Consider the following 16712-nt stretch of genomic DNA (forward strand, 5'->3'; position numbering starts at 1 on the left):
CTCTTTAATAACTTTTGCTAATACATGTGTGGTGAACACTTCAGTGCTGTTTCAATTTACATTTGTCAATAATTAGTAAGGATGATTTTTTTCCCCCAAGTGTGTTGACTTTCCATAGCTCTTCTTGTTTGAACTACTTGCTCAAAACTTTTCATCACTTAGCTATTGCCTATCCTGATGGACTTATATTAATTCTCTAAAATATACATAGGTCAGACTTTGATCTCTTGTATCAGTTGCAAATGTCTTCCCACTATTTTTAAATCGTCACTGAGCAATTTGTTTTTATAGAATTGTATTCATCTACTACTCCCTGCTAATTTTTTCTCCCCAACTGGACTAATTATATTCTTCCGTTTTATTTTTTAAATTGATGATGAGACCCTCCCTCAACTTTTAGCTCTTTTAGCAAACCATCTGAGACATGTCCCAGTACCTGGTGAGGTACTCTGGGGACAGATATCAAACAAAGACTGCAAGGTGGCAGAAGCCAACACATCTTGTTCTTCCCTTCGGCCAGAATCATGGGAAAATTTTAAGAAGAAGAAAAGTGTATGGAATGCTTCTGCTTTGGAAAATGTTGCAAGAGTAAAAATTAAAACACAGAAACAGGGACTGGGGCTTCCCCAGTGGCACAGTGGTTAAGAATCCGCCTGCCAATGCAGGGGAGATGGGTTCGAGCCCTGGTCCAGGAAGATCCCACATGCCGTGGAGCAACTAAGCCCGTGAGCCACAACTACTGAGCCCGCACACCTAGAGCCCATGCTCTGCAACAAGAGAAGCCACCACAATGAGGAGACTGCACAGCGCAACAAAGACCCAATGCAGCCAAAAATAAATAAAATAAAATAAAATTCTTAAAAAAAAAAAGAAAAAAGAAAGAAAGAAACAGGGACTTACTGAGGAGCTCTTCAGAGGCACCAGAAAGCAGCTGATAGAACACGTGGAAGTTTCTTTCACCTCTTGGCTGCTTAACAACACGAGATTTCTCTAAAAGATCTAGAGAGAAAAAGAATCAAATTCATAGTACAGTAGTAGTTTCACTTTCAAATACACCATGCTTCTTTCTTTTCCCCGTCACTTTCTTTTTCATTTTCTGTTTTGCATTAATAAAATAATAACAGAAGCTACATTTTCAGTTCTACTTTCAGGAAGAAGCACAGCTCTAACTAAAAGCACCAAATTAAACAAACCAGGTTCTTTCTGAACCATAGTGAATATGCAAAATAAGTTTAACAATACATTCGACAAGCTGATTAAAGACAATACAGCTTTTATAATAATATTCTCTTGATTTTATACATGATGACATGAAGTTCTTCAATATGTAGTATTACAAATCTAAGCAAGGAAATGCAGCCATTCAGTTAAGAATTCACTTGAGTTATAATGATAACAAGTTAACATTTTTGATATCTTATTTTATGCTAAGTGCTTTATAGACATTATTTCATTGAGTCCTCCCCACCATTTTTGTAAGGTATGATTTTACAGATGAAAAAACTAACAGTCCAAGGGTTTAAGATGGATTTGAAATCAGGCTCTCTGAGCCAAGTGCAGACCCCACCATATCCACATGCCCTGCTACCTGACATAAGTGAACCAGACTTTCTTGATCTCTTGCAGTCTTAAAGAATGAAAGGTGGTTCTCATTTAATGGAATCTGGAGTTATTTGACAGTATACGTTCATTGATTCCAGATGATCTTTCATCCTGTAAATCTGATGCCTTATCAAGTTTTCAAGCTTTCAGGAAGGGGAGGAAGGAAGGAGAAAGGAAGGGATGAATCCATCAATCACGTGAACCAGAAAGGTGCCGCTGTGGCAGCAACAGGGGGTGGCAACGTACAATGACAGAGAATATTTCTGCCTGGAGTCCTGTTTAGCACTGACCAGTGATATAAAAGAGGGTCTGGATTCTGTGAGCAAAGGCCAGATTAGTTATAAAATTATGAATCAGTGATCCTATCATTGAGCACTAATTTGATTTCCCATCAGATTGAAATCTAAACATAATTCAGAAAGTGAGTAAGGGAGTGAACGATGTGCAATTTCACAGAGACTTGTCCTTGAACTTCTTAAGCTGTATTTCTGGAATCTACACTAGCACGTAAGGAGGAGTCTAGGTAGAGTTAAGGAGTGTAGATTTGATGAATGAGAAGCCCTAGGGTGCTCCAAACACACAAGGCCATTTGTAAGAATGAAGAGATGTGTTGTAAGGACACATAAAATAAACTTGACAGGAAGAGAACAAAAATATGTAAACACAAAAATTATTAGGAACGGGATGCTGCAGAGTTTTCATTTTCATCTCCAGCTCTAACTTGACCTGGACGACTGCCAATGCCCTCAAATCATACATGGAGAATAATGAAGACTTCATATTTAGCCAAAAAAAGAAAAGGATTGTGTAATAGTCATCATCTCTAAGGACTGAACGTTTCAATCAACTTACAAATACTGACATCCAGGGCAGAAGACAGAATAAACAGGTAAGGATAAAAGTGCAGTATGATTGCACTTATCATGGACCAAGCTCCTTTGGGGTCCTAAGAGTACCAGCACAGTTTTAGAAGAAAGACCTCCCAGCGCATGGGCAGAGTCTTCATTGAGAAGCTATTCCTTACAGGAAATTCCTCGAGCCTAGAAGAAAGTAACTCGACTACATGAAAAACATAAGCAAATGCTTCCGTTTACTTTATCCATTCCCGCACAAATCCCTTCAATCAACTCACTGCTCACCCACTATGTGCCAGCACTACCTGGGAATGAGCCCGGCACTGACTGCAAACCTGAAGACCTTCTTCCTCTTGACCTACAACTGTCACACATACGTGCTCTTGATTACACCCACCACCCAAACCACGAGCAGTGGCACTGTCCAAGGTGGGCTGGCAACACCTTTAAGAGAGAGCAGGAGATGGGGGTGAGAAAAGAGAATGACCATGTGTCTTTCACCTGTCAAAGCCCGCAAACCCCAGGCTCCCCCCATAGCACCAAGAATCCCGCCATGCCTCACCAGCCTCACCTCACAGGGGCACCTTAATGATGATGACAAACAACTGTTCTGTGGCACTCACCCAGTCACACTCCACAAGCAAACTGTGGTATTTCAAGACATGAAATCACACCTTCAGAGCACCTGACAGGGCCGCACTGTGCAACAGCAACACGGCCAGCTTTACGTTTGGCACTTTTTGAACAAATGTTCACACACAATGGAGAGTTTAGAAAGAGCAATGGCTATAAGGTTCAGCAGATAACAGTCACCAAGTTAAAGGATAATATTCACAGTCACCAGGTTAAAGAATAATATTCGCCTGTGCAGGGTGGAAGGGAATGTTGGCCAATGTACTCCTTGCACCACACATGCTGATATGATCAGTGATCACTATCATGGTCAAATCTGAAACATAATACAACGTGCGTTTAAAAGGAACAGTGCAGGAGGGGAAGTGCAAGGGAACTTTGACTGACCTTCCGCTCTGCATTCAGTACTTTTCATTTGTTATCATATTCAACCCTGAACACCTCCTCTGAGGTTGGTTTTATAATCCCCATTTTGTAGATGAGAAAACGAGGCTCACATCACATTGTTACTAAGCAACAAAGCCAGAATGCAAAGCTTTAGGAGACTAAGGTATCATGCTATGCTCTTTATAATTTTCCAGCAAAAAGAATGCTAAATCCACAAACACTTGCAAAGGCTGAGGCTGTTCTTTACATAAAATATATGACTTCACCTAAGCAACTCAATCACAAAATGAGGAACCTTTTATTACAAAGCAGTTGAGGGTTTTCCCACCTAAAATGCTTTGTTGATTACCCCAGAGCCTCCTATTTCTTTATGACTTTTCTTGTAAGTTACAAGCTTCTAGGCAGAACAGTAATCAGGGAAAATGTTTGCTCCCAAATAATTTACTAGTGCTTAAAACCATTCCCTAGTCTATTTCTTTTTGAAAAAACCCAACATAATCTAACAGCATGAAGCCATATCAAATAATTACTCAAGGTACAGAACATAAATTCAATTCACTATAACGACTTGCCACCTGAACATTTTAATGTGCCCCTGAATTAAGGCAAAGCGAAACACTGGCACAGCCTTCTCTTCTGCTTTAGATGCTTCTGCTACCACTGACTGCGCCTCTACTAACAAGACTTAATAAAAAGGAGTATAGGATATGCCAGATATTTAGTAGAGAAGAGAGTATAATAGCCTCCGTATATTCCAATGCAGCTATATTCTTGAACCCTCAAGATATAAATTTAAGTTCATATCAAATGTTATATAAATTTAAGTTTTAAGGGAAGAGATAAACCTATTAAGCCATTCTAAAGGGGAAAAGCAATGGGTAGGGACAGAGAAACTCTGGAATCAGAACTTTCCCACCAACTCCACCATGACACTGCCACCTGACTATTAACAGAATCAGACCATCACTGAGGGGTTTTCTTAGTTTTGACTAATTACCAGCTAGTCCACAGCATATACATGTTCCTGGGCACTGGGACACCCTCCCTAGGGCATAAGATATGAAAGAAGTAAAATGTCCATGTTTGCACCTGCTGGAGACGGATGTCTTTTAATAAGCCAAGGAATAAAAGAACAAGTAGTGGTTTGGAAGGGGGAAAAATCACATTACTTTGGAACATAACAGGTGAAGGATTAGGTAGCATGATCAGTTTCTTTTTTTTTTTTCTTTTTTTGCGGTACGCGGGCCTCTCCCATTGCGGAGCACAGGCTCTGGACGCGCAGGCTCAGCGGCCATGGCTCACAGGCCCAGCCGCTCTGAGGCATGTGGGATCTTCCCGGACCGGGGCACGAACCTGTGTCCCCTGCATCGGCAGGCGGACTCTCAACCACTGCGCCACCAGGGAAGCCCGATCAAAGTTTCTTTACTCTATGTATAATCTCCCTTCCTGAAAAAGAAGAAATGGTCCAAGTTCTTGATTAAGGCTTATGGAAGAATTTGCTTTGTCTCAGTTTTGCCAGTAAGGCCAGAATGACAATGAAAGCCCAAGATGCAGACACGACCGACCCTGCTCCTCTCCAATTGCTCAAAGATACACATTATGAAAAAAGTGTTTGAGTGGCACTGAAGGCTCTTCCAACGGATTTGTGTCCCTTTAATAAAGTGAAATGATACAGTTAGCAATAGTGAAAGGCCTGCAATCTAAGTAACAACAATTTATCTCCCTTTGGACTCCGCCATCTTGAAGAAGAAAAAATGTCAAATAACCAATGAGTTACTGGGCATAACTGATGGTAATTTCAGTGGAAAACTTGGATTATGAACTAATGTTTGCTCCTACATTGGAGTATATATTCTAAAATAAACTCTATACTTTTTCTGGAAATACACAACATAATCCTCAAGATTGAGAATTAGGAAGTTTCACTAAAGACAAGCTTTAAAGTAAAAAAAGATGGCGCAAATGTCTTCTTACAAATCATTCACTGTGCACGTGTATTACAGAAAGCAGAGGTGGGTGTTCACCCCAGTACTCTCTCTCAGCCCGGGTCTCACACAGACCTTTGTCTATCTGCAGGTTACAGGCTTTGAGAGATCTCAAACACCTGGCGCGCCATGACAGGACAGTGTTTCCCCTACCTCCACCTCCATGCAGCATTTTCATTTCTAAGAAAGCACCTTAAAGTTTTAAATCAAAAGTCAGAGTCCTGAAGTTACAAATTAGCACCAGTGACAGCTGGACATGTTACATGAAAAGTTGTGAGAGGGTTCCCAGTGTCTGCACATGAAAAATCAACTTGGGCTTTAAAACGCGAAGAAAATTTGCCTTATTATCTACCTAATTAAATGCCATTTTTAAAATCAGGATCCAGTTGCATACATATAGCATTTATGCATTTTCACAACAGACTTTTTTCTAATACAAATTTAAAGTTTATCTAATAATTGGAAAGTAACTTATGTGTGTATCTGAATCTACAATTTGATACCCAACCCTGAAATAAAATTAATGAAATATCTAGTCCATAATATCTTATTATTATACATACAATTCTAATAAACCTTGATTCATTTCTTAATCTGAGGTTAATTTAGACATATTTGAACACCTGATTTCTTCTATAGTATGGGTATATAGTCTTGTTTCATGATAAACATGTAGTCTTTTTTCATGGTAAACATATTTTTGTATAAGAAAGAACACCAAAATAAAATTGAGACAAAGGAAAGCATCTATTTTTATATAAAGCCATCCATTACAGAGTAACAGAATTACTCTTTGAAATTTCAGTTTTATTGCTACAGATACTTCACAACCCATGGTTGATTATTTCTGTCTTCTTTAGGGGTATTAAATGTCAAAGTGCTAAAAAAGCCCAGCCTTGTATTACAAACTAGGTAAATTATCTCAGTTTTTGATGAATTTTGACCCTAAAGAAGACAGCTACTGTTTACTGATGAATAGTCACTAGCTGTTGAGAACTGACTCATGTACAGGTAAGTCCCCAATTCCATATATATACGGATCAGAGTTTCCTTTAGGAAGTGTTATAACATAGCTTTGCTCCCAGTCACCCACCCACTCATCATCAATTAAACCCAAGGTATGATATAAAAGGAAGAACAAAGCTATAAGTCTCAAACAATTTAAAAGGGTAAACTTATATTCCATATGCTACAAAATGGCAGGAATGTGCCATACATAAGGATTAAACAACATGCCCTGAGATAGTCAGCACATAAATTAATTGCATCGTAAATTCGAAAGGAATGTAAAAGAAAAAGAATTCAGAGCAATTTGTTCTACCCTCCACCTTCCCTGTGAGTAAGGTAGGCATTTCTTCCTGCTTTATGATTCCACGTGGGAGGATTTCATGAGATGCACTCCCCAGCTTCTCAGCCCCTTACTCACTCCTCTCCTCAGCAGGAGGAAAGACTCCTCTGAGCAGCGAAGTTGGGAAGAAGAAATGGGCATGCATGTACAGCTCAGCCCCCTCATTCCCCACACTGTGCACAAATTCAGCCCCACTCCCAGGCTGTGAGACAGATGGGGCAACGCGCACAAGGAGAGGCCAGGGGTTGCTCGGTGCTGTCAATGCCTGCCAACCTGCCGAAGGACCACTAGCACACCCTCTTGGGTGATAAACCAAAAGCTGCTTTCTTCAACCTTGCCTCTACAGTAATAAAGTTGCTTCCTCTCCAGCTTATTTCTCATGTGTTTCCAAACTGGGTGGGGAAAGGATATTACCTATTAGACCTCTGTCTCAAGTTATTTTCTGCTGCATAACAAATGCCCCCAAAACTTACCAGCTTAGACCAATACCATTTATTAGCTCATGAGTCTGAGAGTCAGATTTGTAGTTCCTCTGATCTAAGCCAGCTTGGCTGATCTCTGCTGGCAGGTTGGCTGGCAGCTGGCTGATCTAAGGTGCCCTCATTCACACGTCTGCTGGTTCATTCCATGCGCCTCTCATCACCCAGCAGACTAGCCCAGGTTCATGCACATGGCGGTAATGAGCTCCCCAGAGAAGCAAGAGAGGATAAGCCCCAGTAGAGAACCAACTTTCGAGTCTCTCATTGTGCCATGTTTGCAAATTGTTCCATTGACCAAAACAAATCTCATGGCCAAGCCTTAAGTCATTGAGAGGGGACTACCGAAGCATTTGGCAAGCTAAGAAACTATTGTGGTCATTTCTGAAAACAATCTATCAGCTTTAGGTTGTTTAAAATAAAATGGTCACGAATTCTTTTCCCATTCTTCCCACTGAGAGGTGGAATCTACATTCCCCAGCACTGAAACTGAGCAAGCTTGTGCACACATGGACTTAACAGAGTCATAGTGATGCTGTACGATTACCCAGTCTACTCAGGCTTCTTCCTGGTTCTCTTGGAACACTTGCTGTCAGAATGTTCTCTCTTGGAACACTCCCTCTCACAGCCGCCTTGCTGTGAGAAGCCCAAATCACACGAGGCCACACATAGATGGCTCTAGTTAACAGTCTAGCTGAGCTCACCCCTTGAATCATCCCAGCCCAGGAGCCTGACACATGAGCGACAAAGCCTCCAGAGGACTCCAACCCCCCAACTCATGCAAGTTGCCCCCAATCACTAGAGTCTTCCCAGCTGAGGTCCCATATGTCATGGAGACAAGCCAACCCTGCTGAGCTCCATCTGAATTCTTGACCCACAGAATCCAAGAGCATATAACAGGGCCGTTGTTTTACTCCACTAAGTCTGGGGTGGTTTATTGGGCAGTAATAATAACTGGGCCACACACCAATGTCAACGTTTGCTTTCCTTCATAACCACAGGATTGGGTTACTTCTTTCAAGCTCAACAGAGGCATTAGTAACAGATGGTGCTTGATTACCAATAACTTTGTTTGCCTTTGTGGGATTTAGAAAAAGTATTTTTAAATGATTAACATAGAATATTCAGATAAACTTACCCAATAAAGAAGCAGCTTTATTTCTCAATAAATTTCTCTATGTCAAACTGTGCTTATTGTACATTAGGTACTTATGTGATTATTACTTAGTTAATTCAACAAATATATATTAGATGTTAGACACTATTTTAGTTGCTATCATTTAGCAATGAACCATACAAACTGAGTCTCTGTCATTATAGGGTATATATTTGGCTAGGAGCTAGAGACAATCGACAAATAAGTATACAATAATGAAAAAAAGCAAACATTTATTGAGTGCTTACTATGTGCCAGGCACTGTTAGATGTTAACGAATTATTTACAACTCATCACAACCCTATGAGATCAGTACTATTATCCTCATTTCAAAGAGAAAGAAATGGAGGCACAGAGAATTAAGTAACTTGTTGTCTTTTGGTTTAGACATTGGCAACCACGTGATAAATCACTGACAACTGCATATATAGGATCATGGATATGTCCCAAATAATAAAGCAGGAAAATATAGAGCCTGCCTATATTTAACCAATTCCATCCTCATCTCCAGCATTTACTGAGCACCTGCTGTGTATCAGGTATCACCCTAGGCTCTTGATACACTACCGTGAACAGGACAGCCATGTCTCCCATCCTTACAGTTTACGCAGGTATATGCACATTTGAAATCTTAAGGCTTCTTCTTAGTATATCTCTATGCCATTCTTCTTTTAGGAGATAACATCCCTTGAGACTTGTACCACATTTTCTCCAGTCTAAATTGCCATTTAGTGCCACAACTGTAAGAAAGTATCTGTGACTATTAATAAAAGCAACAGGTTTCCAAACATTTCAAGTTCATAACACTAGATCCAAAATCCTCAAATGTAATTGTATAAATGTTATGAGACCCACACGCATTAACAAAGTAGGAGAAATAGTACCTCACATCAGCCAAACATCTGGATGTACTTCCATGTTTAATCTTCTCTACTTAAGTAAATGTTTGACATTTTCTATTTTTGTAACACTTCTCTCCTAATGATACTCACCTCAGAGATACGTAGCTTTCAAATGAGTTCAAGACTTAGGTTTTACAGCATACCTCTCTTAGAAAGAGAGGAAGAGAGACTAAGTTATTGGGCATTTTTTCCCCACTTCCTGGGTACACAACTGGCTCAAATGATCCTGTGACTTTTTCAAGGTAATAATTACAGCCAACAACGACCTATGCTTTTACTAGGCGGCTGCTGGAAAAGGAAACAAAATAGATGACCTACAAAATGGCAAATCTTGTCTCCTTTTCTGGGTACAAGAAGCTAACTGTTGGCAGCTTGCAGAGAACAAGAGTGGGTTTACCCATTGCTTTATACCCCCTCAAGCCAGCAGGCAGCAGCTCCCCGTGGCCACCTATGAGTCAGTCCTCTCTCTCTATTCGGGGTGAAATTTCCTGCTCTCACCACTAATGTATCCCTTTCCTTTCCAAAGCAAAGGATACTCTAAAATACCAGGGTGTTCCCACTACCACAAATTTCAATATAATTTCATTGTGGGAACAAATGGTAACAAAAACCATATGACGTTCATTCATGATGGTTTTTAATCTTCACTGGAAATGAACTGGGTGTTTACTATTTATTCTCCATGGATACTGCAAGAATTAGAGACAGGAAGACATTTCTGTTTGAAACTTGAAACTTCAAAATGTAAAACCCAAGTTATTTTCTGATACTTAGAATAAAGGCATCCTTAAATATTTTCCTAGAGTCCTCAAGAGTAATATTGGTTCAATCATTCTAGAATTCTATAATTCTTTGTTCTATAATACAAAGTTAATGTAGCCTCACTTTAAAAATAGTGTATTACTCAATTAATAACTAAATTTAATTTGTCTTGTAAAATGCAAGTGTTATAAAAGTGTTATAAATATCTTTCAGAATAAAAGCTAATCTTTCCTTAAAATGGTGGTCTTAAAACTGAGGCATACCTTTTCCTATACAGCTCTCATCAGCTGCCACATACTGTGAAGGAAGCTTGCGTAACAAACTTGGCAGGGTTATAATCACTTGCTTTCGGTGGTATTATATATGATTCGCATGAGTATTTCTGTTTCCTTATTTGACAGTTAAAACCATTTAACATAAGTAGTACCATCCTAGCCAATTTCACCTCAGATTAAAACTTCCTCTTCAAGACGTTTTTCCAATAATAATACATTTTTACAATACGTATAATCCCAATGGTTAAGAATCCGCCTGCCGTACTTCCCAGGTGGTTCAGTGGTTAAGAATCTGCCTGCCAATGCAGGGGACACGGGTTCGAGCCCTGGTCCGGGAAGATCCCACATGCCACAGAGCAACTAAGCCCGTGTGCCACAACTACTGAGCCTGCACTCTACAGCCCGCGAGCCACAACCACCGAGCCTGCACGCCCAGAGCCCGTGCTCCGCAACAAGAGAAGCCACCGCAATGAGAAGCCTGTGCACCGCAACGAAGAGTAGACCCCACTCGCCACAACTAAAGAGAGCCCGCGTGCAGCAACAAAGACCCAACGCAGCCAAAAAAATAAATAAACTATTTAAAAACTACAAATGGTAGAAATGGGGAACCATGGAATTCATCCAGTTCAATCCTATAGTTTCCAAGATAAAGACTCTAGACCTAGAAGTTCACTCTATGAACTATGATTAAAAAATTTTTTTTAAAAATTCAGCTGCATGGTTTGCCCAAATTCTAAAAACACTCACTTTCAAATGGCATCCCTCTGGTTCTAGAGTTTCTCTGGAAGATCACAGGGGCCACCCGGGGGTCTAGGGGTTCTGGCTGCTCATCTCCTCTTTAACCAGATCAGGCCTCATTTCATCTGTTTCATATTTGGAATAAAATTTCATTTGGAGAAAGAATGCCACTGCTATAGCAAAAAGCAGTGCTTTGGATACCTGAGCCAATTGTTATTTTTTAATCTAGTACAAACTTAGATTTTTTTCATTCCAACAATCGGAACAGCATCTTAGGGTGGTGAAAAGGCCAGGGGAAGCGGTGTGTGTGGGGGGCACATCAGCAGTGTGGCCCTCAAAAAATAACAAGAGGATAACCAGGCTGCAGCTTCCCCTGGAGGTGCACTAACCCTGAGTGGTCATCGTATCCTTGCCAAACGAATCAGCTACAGAATCAACAGGAGCAGAGACATCAGGGCGGTGCCACACGCACTGAAGCCCCCAAGCATGGATGAAGGGGCCTTATCTACAACAGATACTGACCACTGTGCCCACCTGAGAAAACTCTGGACCTGGGGCTGTTAAGTAGACCTCATCTGATTTTGTTCATTTTTTCACCTTTGCCGGAGAACATTTCACTTCTACAATCACAAATCATGACTAAAGAAAGCTAATAAATCTGTCTCTACCTAACAGGTGTACGACATTTCAATTTTTTAAACATACTGAAGACAAAATTCTCACAGTAAAATTTGAAGGTTTTTCTCATTTTATCGGGTAACTGTTACCCCAAAAGTCATTCAATTAAAATCAATTATTATTTATATTTTGTTTTTAACCACAGAGTAATTTTGTTAAAGAAAATAACGGTTGGAGAATCTTTTTTATTACTGGATTGGCTTGAAGACCTATAGGATATAAAATACAGTTGGGCTAATATTTATTTCTTTAGCAGACTTCTAAAAAGTTTTTCAAAGGCAAAGACTTTAAGTGATCTTTTAAAAAGATTTAGAAATTAAATATTATAAAACAATCTGAAATGCATAGGTTAAAAATTTAAGTATAAGAAAAGGAAATGTATTCTTAAACCTATCTCTTAAAGACCCAAGTATCTAAAATATTCTGTTATAAATATATGTTTTACTATTCTGAACTTCTTTAAAATACTCACAGTTACTTATCACTCCTCCCAGGGGATCGCCTTTAAAATCGAATTCAATATCCATATATTTGCCCTGCCAAAGAAAGACTTGGTGAGTTTTCAAGTTCACCTCAAAATATTCAGTCAGTGTATCTTAAAGCATAGCATGATAAGCCCTTTATGCATTTGTTTAAATGTAATTAAGAAAGACACAGTTTACGTAACCATGATGCAAAACAATGTGCCTCCAAAAATAATTCATACTAAATACCCCATTAGCTCAAAGTGAGCATATCTCGTTGCTAATTTAAGAACAGATCTTCTCAGCCATCGTAAGACTTTTGGATACGTTTCAAATTTCTCAAGGACGTGTGTATTCAATTCAAGAATAAAAACCGGGAAAATTAGTATTCCTTGAATAGGCACTAGCTGGCAATATAAATTATTTCATTTTTATAGGCAAAGTATGTTGTAAGCCATGGCTAGACATTCCAAACACACTGGACAGTGGATAAAATGGAAGACTTCAAGTTCTGTTTTTATATCTACTCAAATCAAATGCATGATTATGTGGTGTGACCAACTCAGGATCAAAGGCTCACCATTATTACTTTCTTTGGCTTTTAATCTAGATTATACAGAAATATATAACCCATGTTCATATTACACCTTATAGATGGTACCTTAAACACACAGAAACACACATGGAGTCTTACACTGTGATTTTTAGAGAACGGGTCTGGATTGTCTGGTTAAAGAGTAACAAATATATCAGAATAACCCTGAGAGCTGTTTTTTGTTTGGAAAAGGGTGTGTTGATCTAATAAGTAGTCTTTGGTTTTGTTTCATGTTCTACCTTAGTCAGATCGATGGTTTGTAAATAATTCTCCCAGAGAATTACTTTAATTCTATTTTCAAAATAATGGTAAGGGAGGAGAAACATGATCACATGGCACACAATCAACAATGTAATCTGTGATTTTTTTAGTAGCTCGTGCATGCTCCCCCACCTTCTCCTTCTTCATTGTCACTGGTCATCTGGCCTTTGTAAGTCTTCACTTGCTCATTAAGCAAATGTTTATCAAGCATTTCCTGGACACTAACGTAGGCACAAGGGAAAGCAAGGCATCACTCCTGCCCTCAAGGAATTTACAGTCTTGGGGGGAAATGAAACATAAATGGGACATAACCATGTATAGGGATACATCCTACGGTGGGATCATGGTGCCGTGCGCAAAGAACAGGGGACAGAGGGGGAGGAGGAGATCTGCCCGAGCTTAAAGGCGAAGTAGCAGGAGAAGTCAGGCAGGCAAGGAGGCAAGGGATCAGGAAGGAGCAGGCATAAGCAGTGGCATCCGTGAGGATGGTGGGGGAAGTCAGAGCACATCATGACACCGACATTTTCTCCTGACAGCCAAGTTGTGTCATTAAAAGTTCCTCAACAAGGACACCATGATCAGACTTGCCTCTTTACAAGACCACTCTGGCTAGTGTGGAATGGACTGGAAAAGACCTATCAGATGTAGCTGACAGAGGTGGCAGCAATTAGGGGAGAAACACTGGTGGCTTTACACCAGAATAGCAAAAGAAGAAAGTAAACAGAGTTGAGAGCTACCCAGAGAGTCACGATGACTGGTCATGGTTGGATGGAGAAGGTATGAAAGGAGGGTGTTCAAGAATTTAAAAGTCCAGGAATGTGGCCCAGACAACTGAGTGGATAGCGACACTCTCTAGGATGCGAGGGGACACTGGAGGCAAAGCAGACATGAAGGAGGGAGAAAGAGTAACTTCACAAGAGAGTCAGAGGATGACCGTATGAGAGGGGATGATTTTGGTGGCAGGTGGTCCCTGGGCAAAGGAGGCGACAGATCTAGAGTACAGGTGCAGAGAGATAAGTATGAGAAAGGAGTGTGTATACTGATATGGAGACGGGGAGGTGCCAAGGAGCAGGGCTAATTTGGTTGGAGAGCTTGGAAGAGGATGATTTCTGTGAAGCAGGCATAATAGCATCAGCTGAGAGTAAAGGATAGAAGGTTTGAAGAGAGTAGAGCAAACACTGTGGAGAAAGGAAAAGGAAGCTGACTAGGGCTAAACTCCTGCACAACACGGAGAACTCAGCTGATGCCCACACTGATGACTCCCCAAACGCTTGGTTCTGGTCCTGGCACTAGACTACTCACAAATAACCAGCGGCTTCCCACCACCTACAGAATAACGTCTGAGACCCTGACCCTGCTACTCCAGGCCCTCCAGCTGGGGCCCGGACCCACCTTTCCAGCCCTCTGGCCCACGGCTCCGTTCACAGACTCCCTGGTCTGGCCATTAACTCTGGCAAATGAAGGTCCACACTGGTTTCTCTCCTCAGTTTCTCAGGCTGGACTGCCACCTCCTGCTGCCTGCCACCCCATTTTGGCTTCTTTAAATCTTGTGGACCCACTCAGGACTGTCCCCTGCCCCGGACTCCTCCAGCTTCTCTATTCTGAGCTTCCATAACACTTCATCTATACTTTTCATGGGGAACTTACTAGTTTATGTGTTGTGTTATAATTATTTTCAGCCATGTCCATTTTTCCTGACTAGTTTATAAGCTTCTTAAAAACAGGTATTCAGGGCTTCCCCGGTGGTACAGTGGTTGGGAGTCCGCCTGCCGATGCAGGGGACGCGGGTTCGTGCCCCGGTCCGGGAGGATCCCACGTGCCGCGGAGCAGCTGGGCCCGTGAGCCATGGCCGCTGAGCCTGTGCGTCCGGAGCCTGTGCTCCGCAACGGGAGAGGCCACAACAGTGAGAGGCCCGCGTACCACACACACACAAAAAAAGGTATTCATTCATCAATAAATCAATGTTTTCTGAGTGTCCACTATGGCACCGGCCCTGCTCTAGCTCCTGGGGCCACATCAGAGAACAAGAGGCCGAGGTGCTCGCTTCCTCCGCACCTACTCTCCAGGGCCAATGATGATGTAAACGGGGGAAGGGAGCACATAACTCCAGAGATTGCTGAATGCCTAAAAAAATGAAAATGGGATGAAGTCACAGAGTCTCCAGACGGCATCATGGAAGTGACATCTGAGATAAGACCTAAATGATACGAGACGCCAGCCATACAAAGATCTGGGGACAGAATGCATGGTGTAGAAGGACCGGCAACAGCAAAGGCCCAAGTCCAGGAAGCACCTGGCACACCTGCCGGGCACAAAGGACTGTGTGACTGAGGCCCAGGGAGCCGGGGAAGGCTGGGCCGGCCCACCTTGTGTGGGGAGGCTTGGGGGAGCCCGGGCTATATTTTAGGTGCAAGGGGACCACAGAGTCTGTCAGCCGGCAGGGGACGGCAGCGTGTAAAGATCACTCTGGCTACTGGTGGGGAGAAGACTGCAGGCTGCAAGAGCATACGCAGGGAGACCTAAGTTTAACTACGTTTAAAAGAAAACCCGGAGGTTTCAAACAAATGAATGAATTGTGTGTGTGTTTCTATTCTTACTGAATGAGAGGAGTGGTAATGAGATTTTCCAGACCCTAGAGCGCTCTCTCCCACACTCTCCAGTGCCCCACTCAGCTCCTGGCACACCGCAGATGCTCAACAAAATCCCCCTCCAAAGTCCTTAGTCGAGAACAGTGATTTTCGAAGCCTTAAACTGTGTTTTCTTTTTTCCCCAAAGCAATGAGTCTCTCTTACTAGAAGCTCAATACGCCAAGTTAAAGTGCTGGGGTGAGGGTCACTGTGAGGCACCTCCATGGGAACAGTGGTCCACACTGTCAGCTACAATGAGGTGCAGGGTCTCCCAGGCTTCTCAGCAAAGAGATCAAAAAATGTATTCGGAGTTAACCTGTCAAACACAGTTGAAGGAAATGTAATTTCCCTGGAGTCATAAACCTCTGTTATATATACAGTAGTCATTTTAAATATAGTAGAGTCCTACTATAATATTATAACATAGACTCGAGTATACTACTGGTCAAAGTCGCACCCACAAAGCAGAGAAATTACTAAAAACTGGGCATGAAATGATTTAGCCTATAATCAAGTATTAACCTCATATCCTAATACCCGTGTTATGATAGGATTTCTCTGAAGTTACTTAACAAGCCAAAACACCTGCCAAGCCTTTCGCTAGATTTTCCGATGTCTCTAAGTACCAGTGACTCTTTAAGCAATACGGTTTTCTGTATTTTTACGGCCTACAGACTAAATATATTTGCAAGTATTTTTTTTAAAGCGTGTGTATATGAGATTTGCCAAGAGCAAAAATAAAATCTCTATCCTATAAAGAAGCTTGATCTATTGGAATTACTTCTATCTGCCCACACTTAGCATCTAATTCTATTTATGTAATGAGATTAGTCATGTTACCACAACAGGAAAAGGCATGGCTCACATCAGTTTTAACAACTTAAGGGGCTAATCCAATGGAAAAAATTCACTGCCTTGGAATTAGGAAACTTAGCCTTCCACTTTCCAATCTATCAAAACGATCTCCAC

The 16712-nt window shown here is 41.3% G+C and overlaps 1 protein-coding gene across 4 annotated transcripts in view; it reads right to left on the bottom strand.

Moving 5' to 3' along the window:
- MYO1B (myosin IB) overlaps positions 1 to 16712 on the bottom strand; it is a 189631-nt gene that overhangs the window by 64997 nt on the left and 107922 nt on the right. For all 4 annotated transcript variants that reach the window (XM_060016389.1, XM_060016393.1, XM_060016392.1 and 1 more), the window contains exons 7-8: positions 12269 to 12332; positions 901 to 999 (exon numbers count right to left, since the gene is read on the bottom strand). In XM_060016389.1, coding sequence (XP_059872372.1) covers positions 901 to 999; positions 12269 to 12332 — 163 coding nt within the window. The remainder of the gene's footprint in view (positions 1 to 900; positions 1000 to 12268; positions 12333 to 16712) is intronic.

Source organism: Delphinus delphis, chromosome 7 (genome assembly GCF_949987515.2).
Source record: "Delphinus delphis chromosome 7, mDelDel1.2, whole genome shotgun sequence".
In the NCBI taxonomy this organism is placed as follows: Eukaryota; Metazoa; Chordata; class Mammalia; order Artiodactyla; family Delphinidae; genus Delphinus; species Delphinus delphis.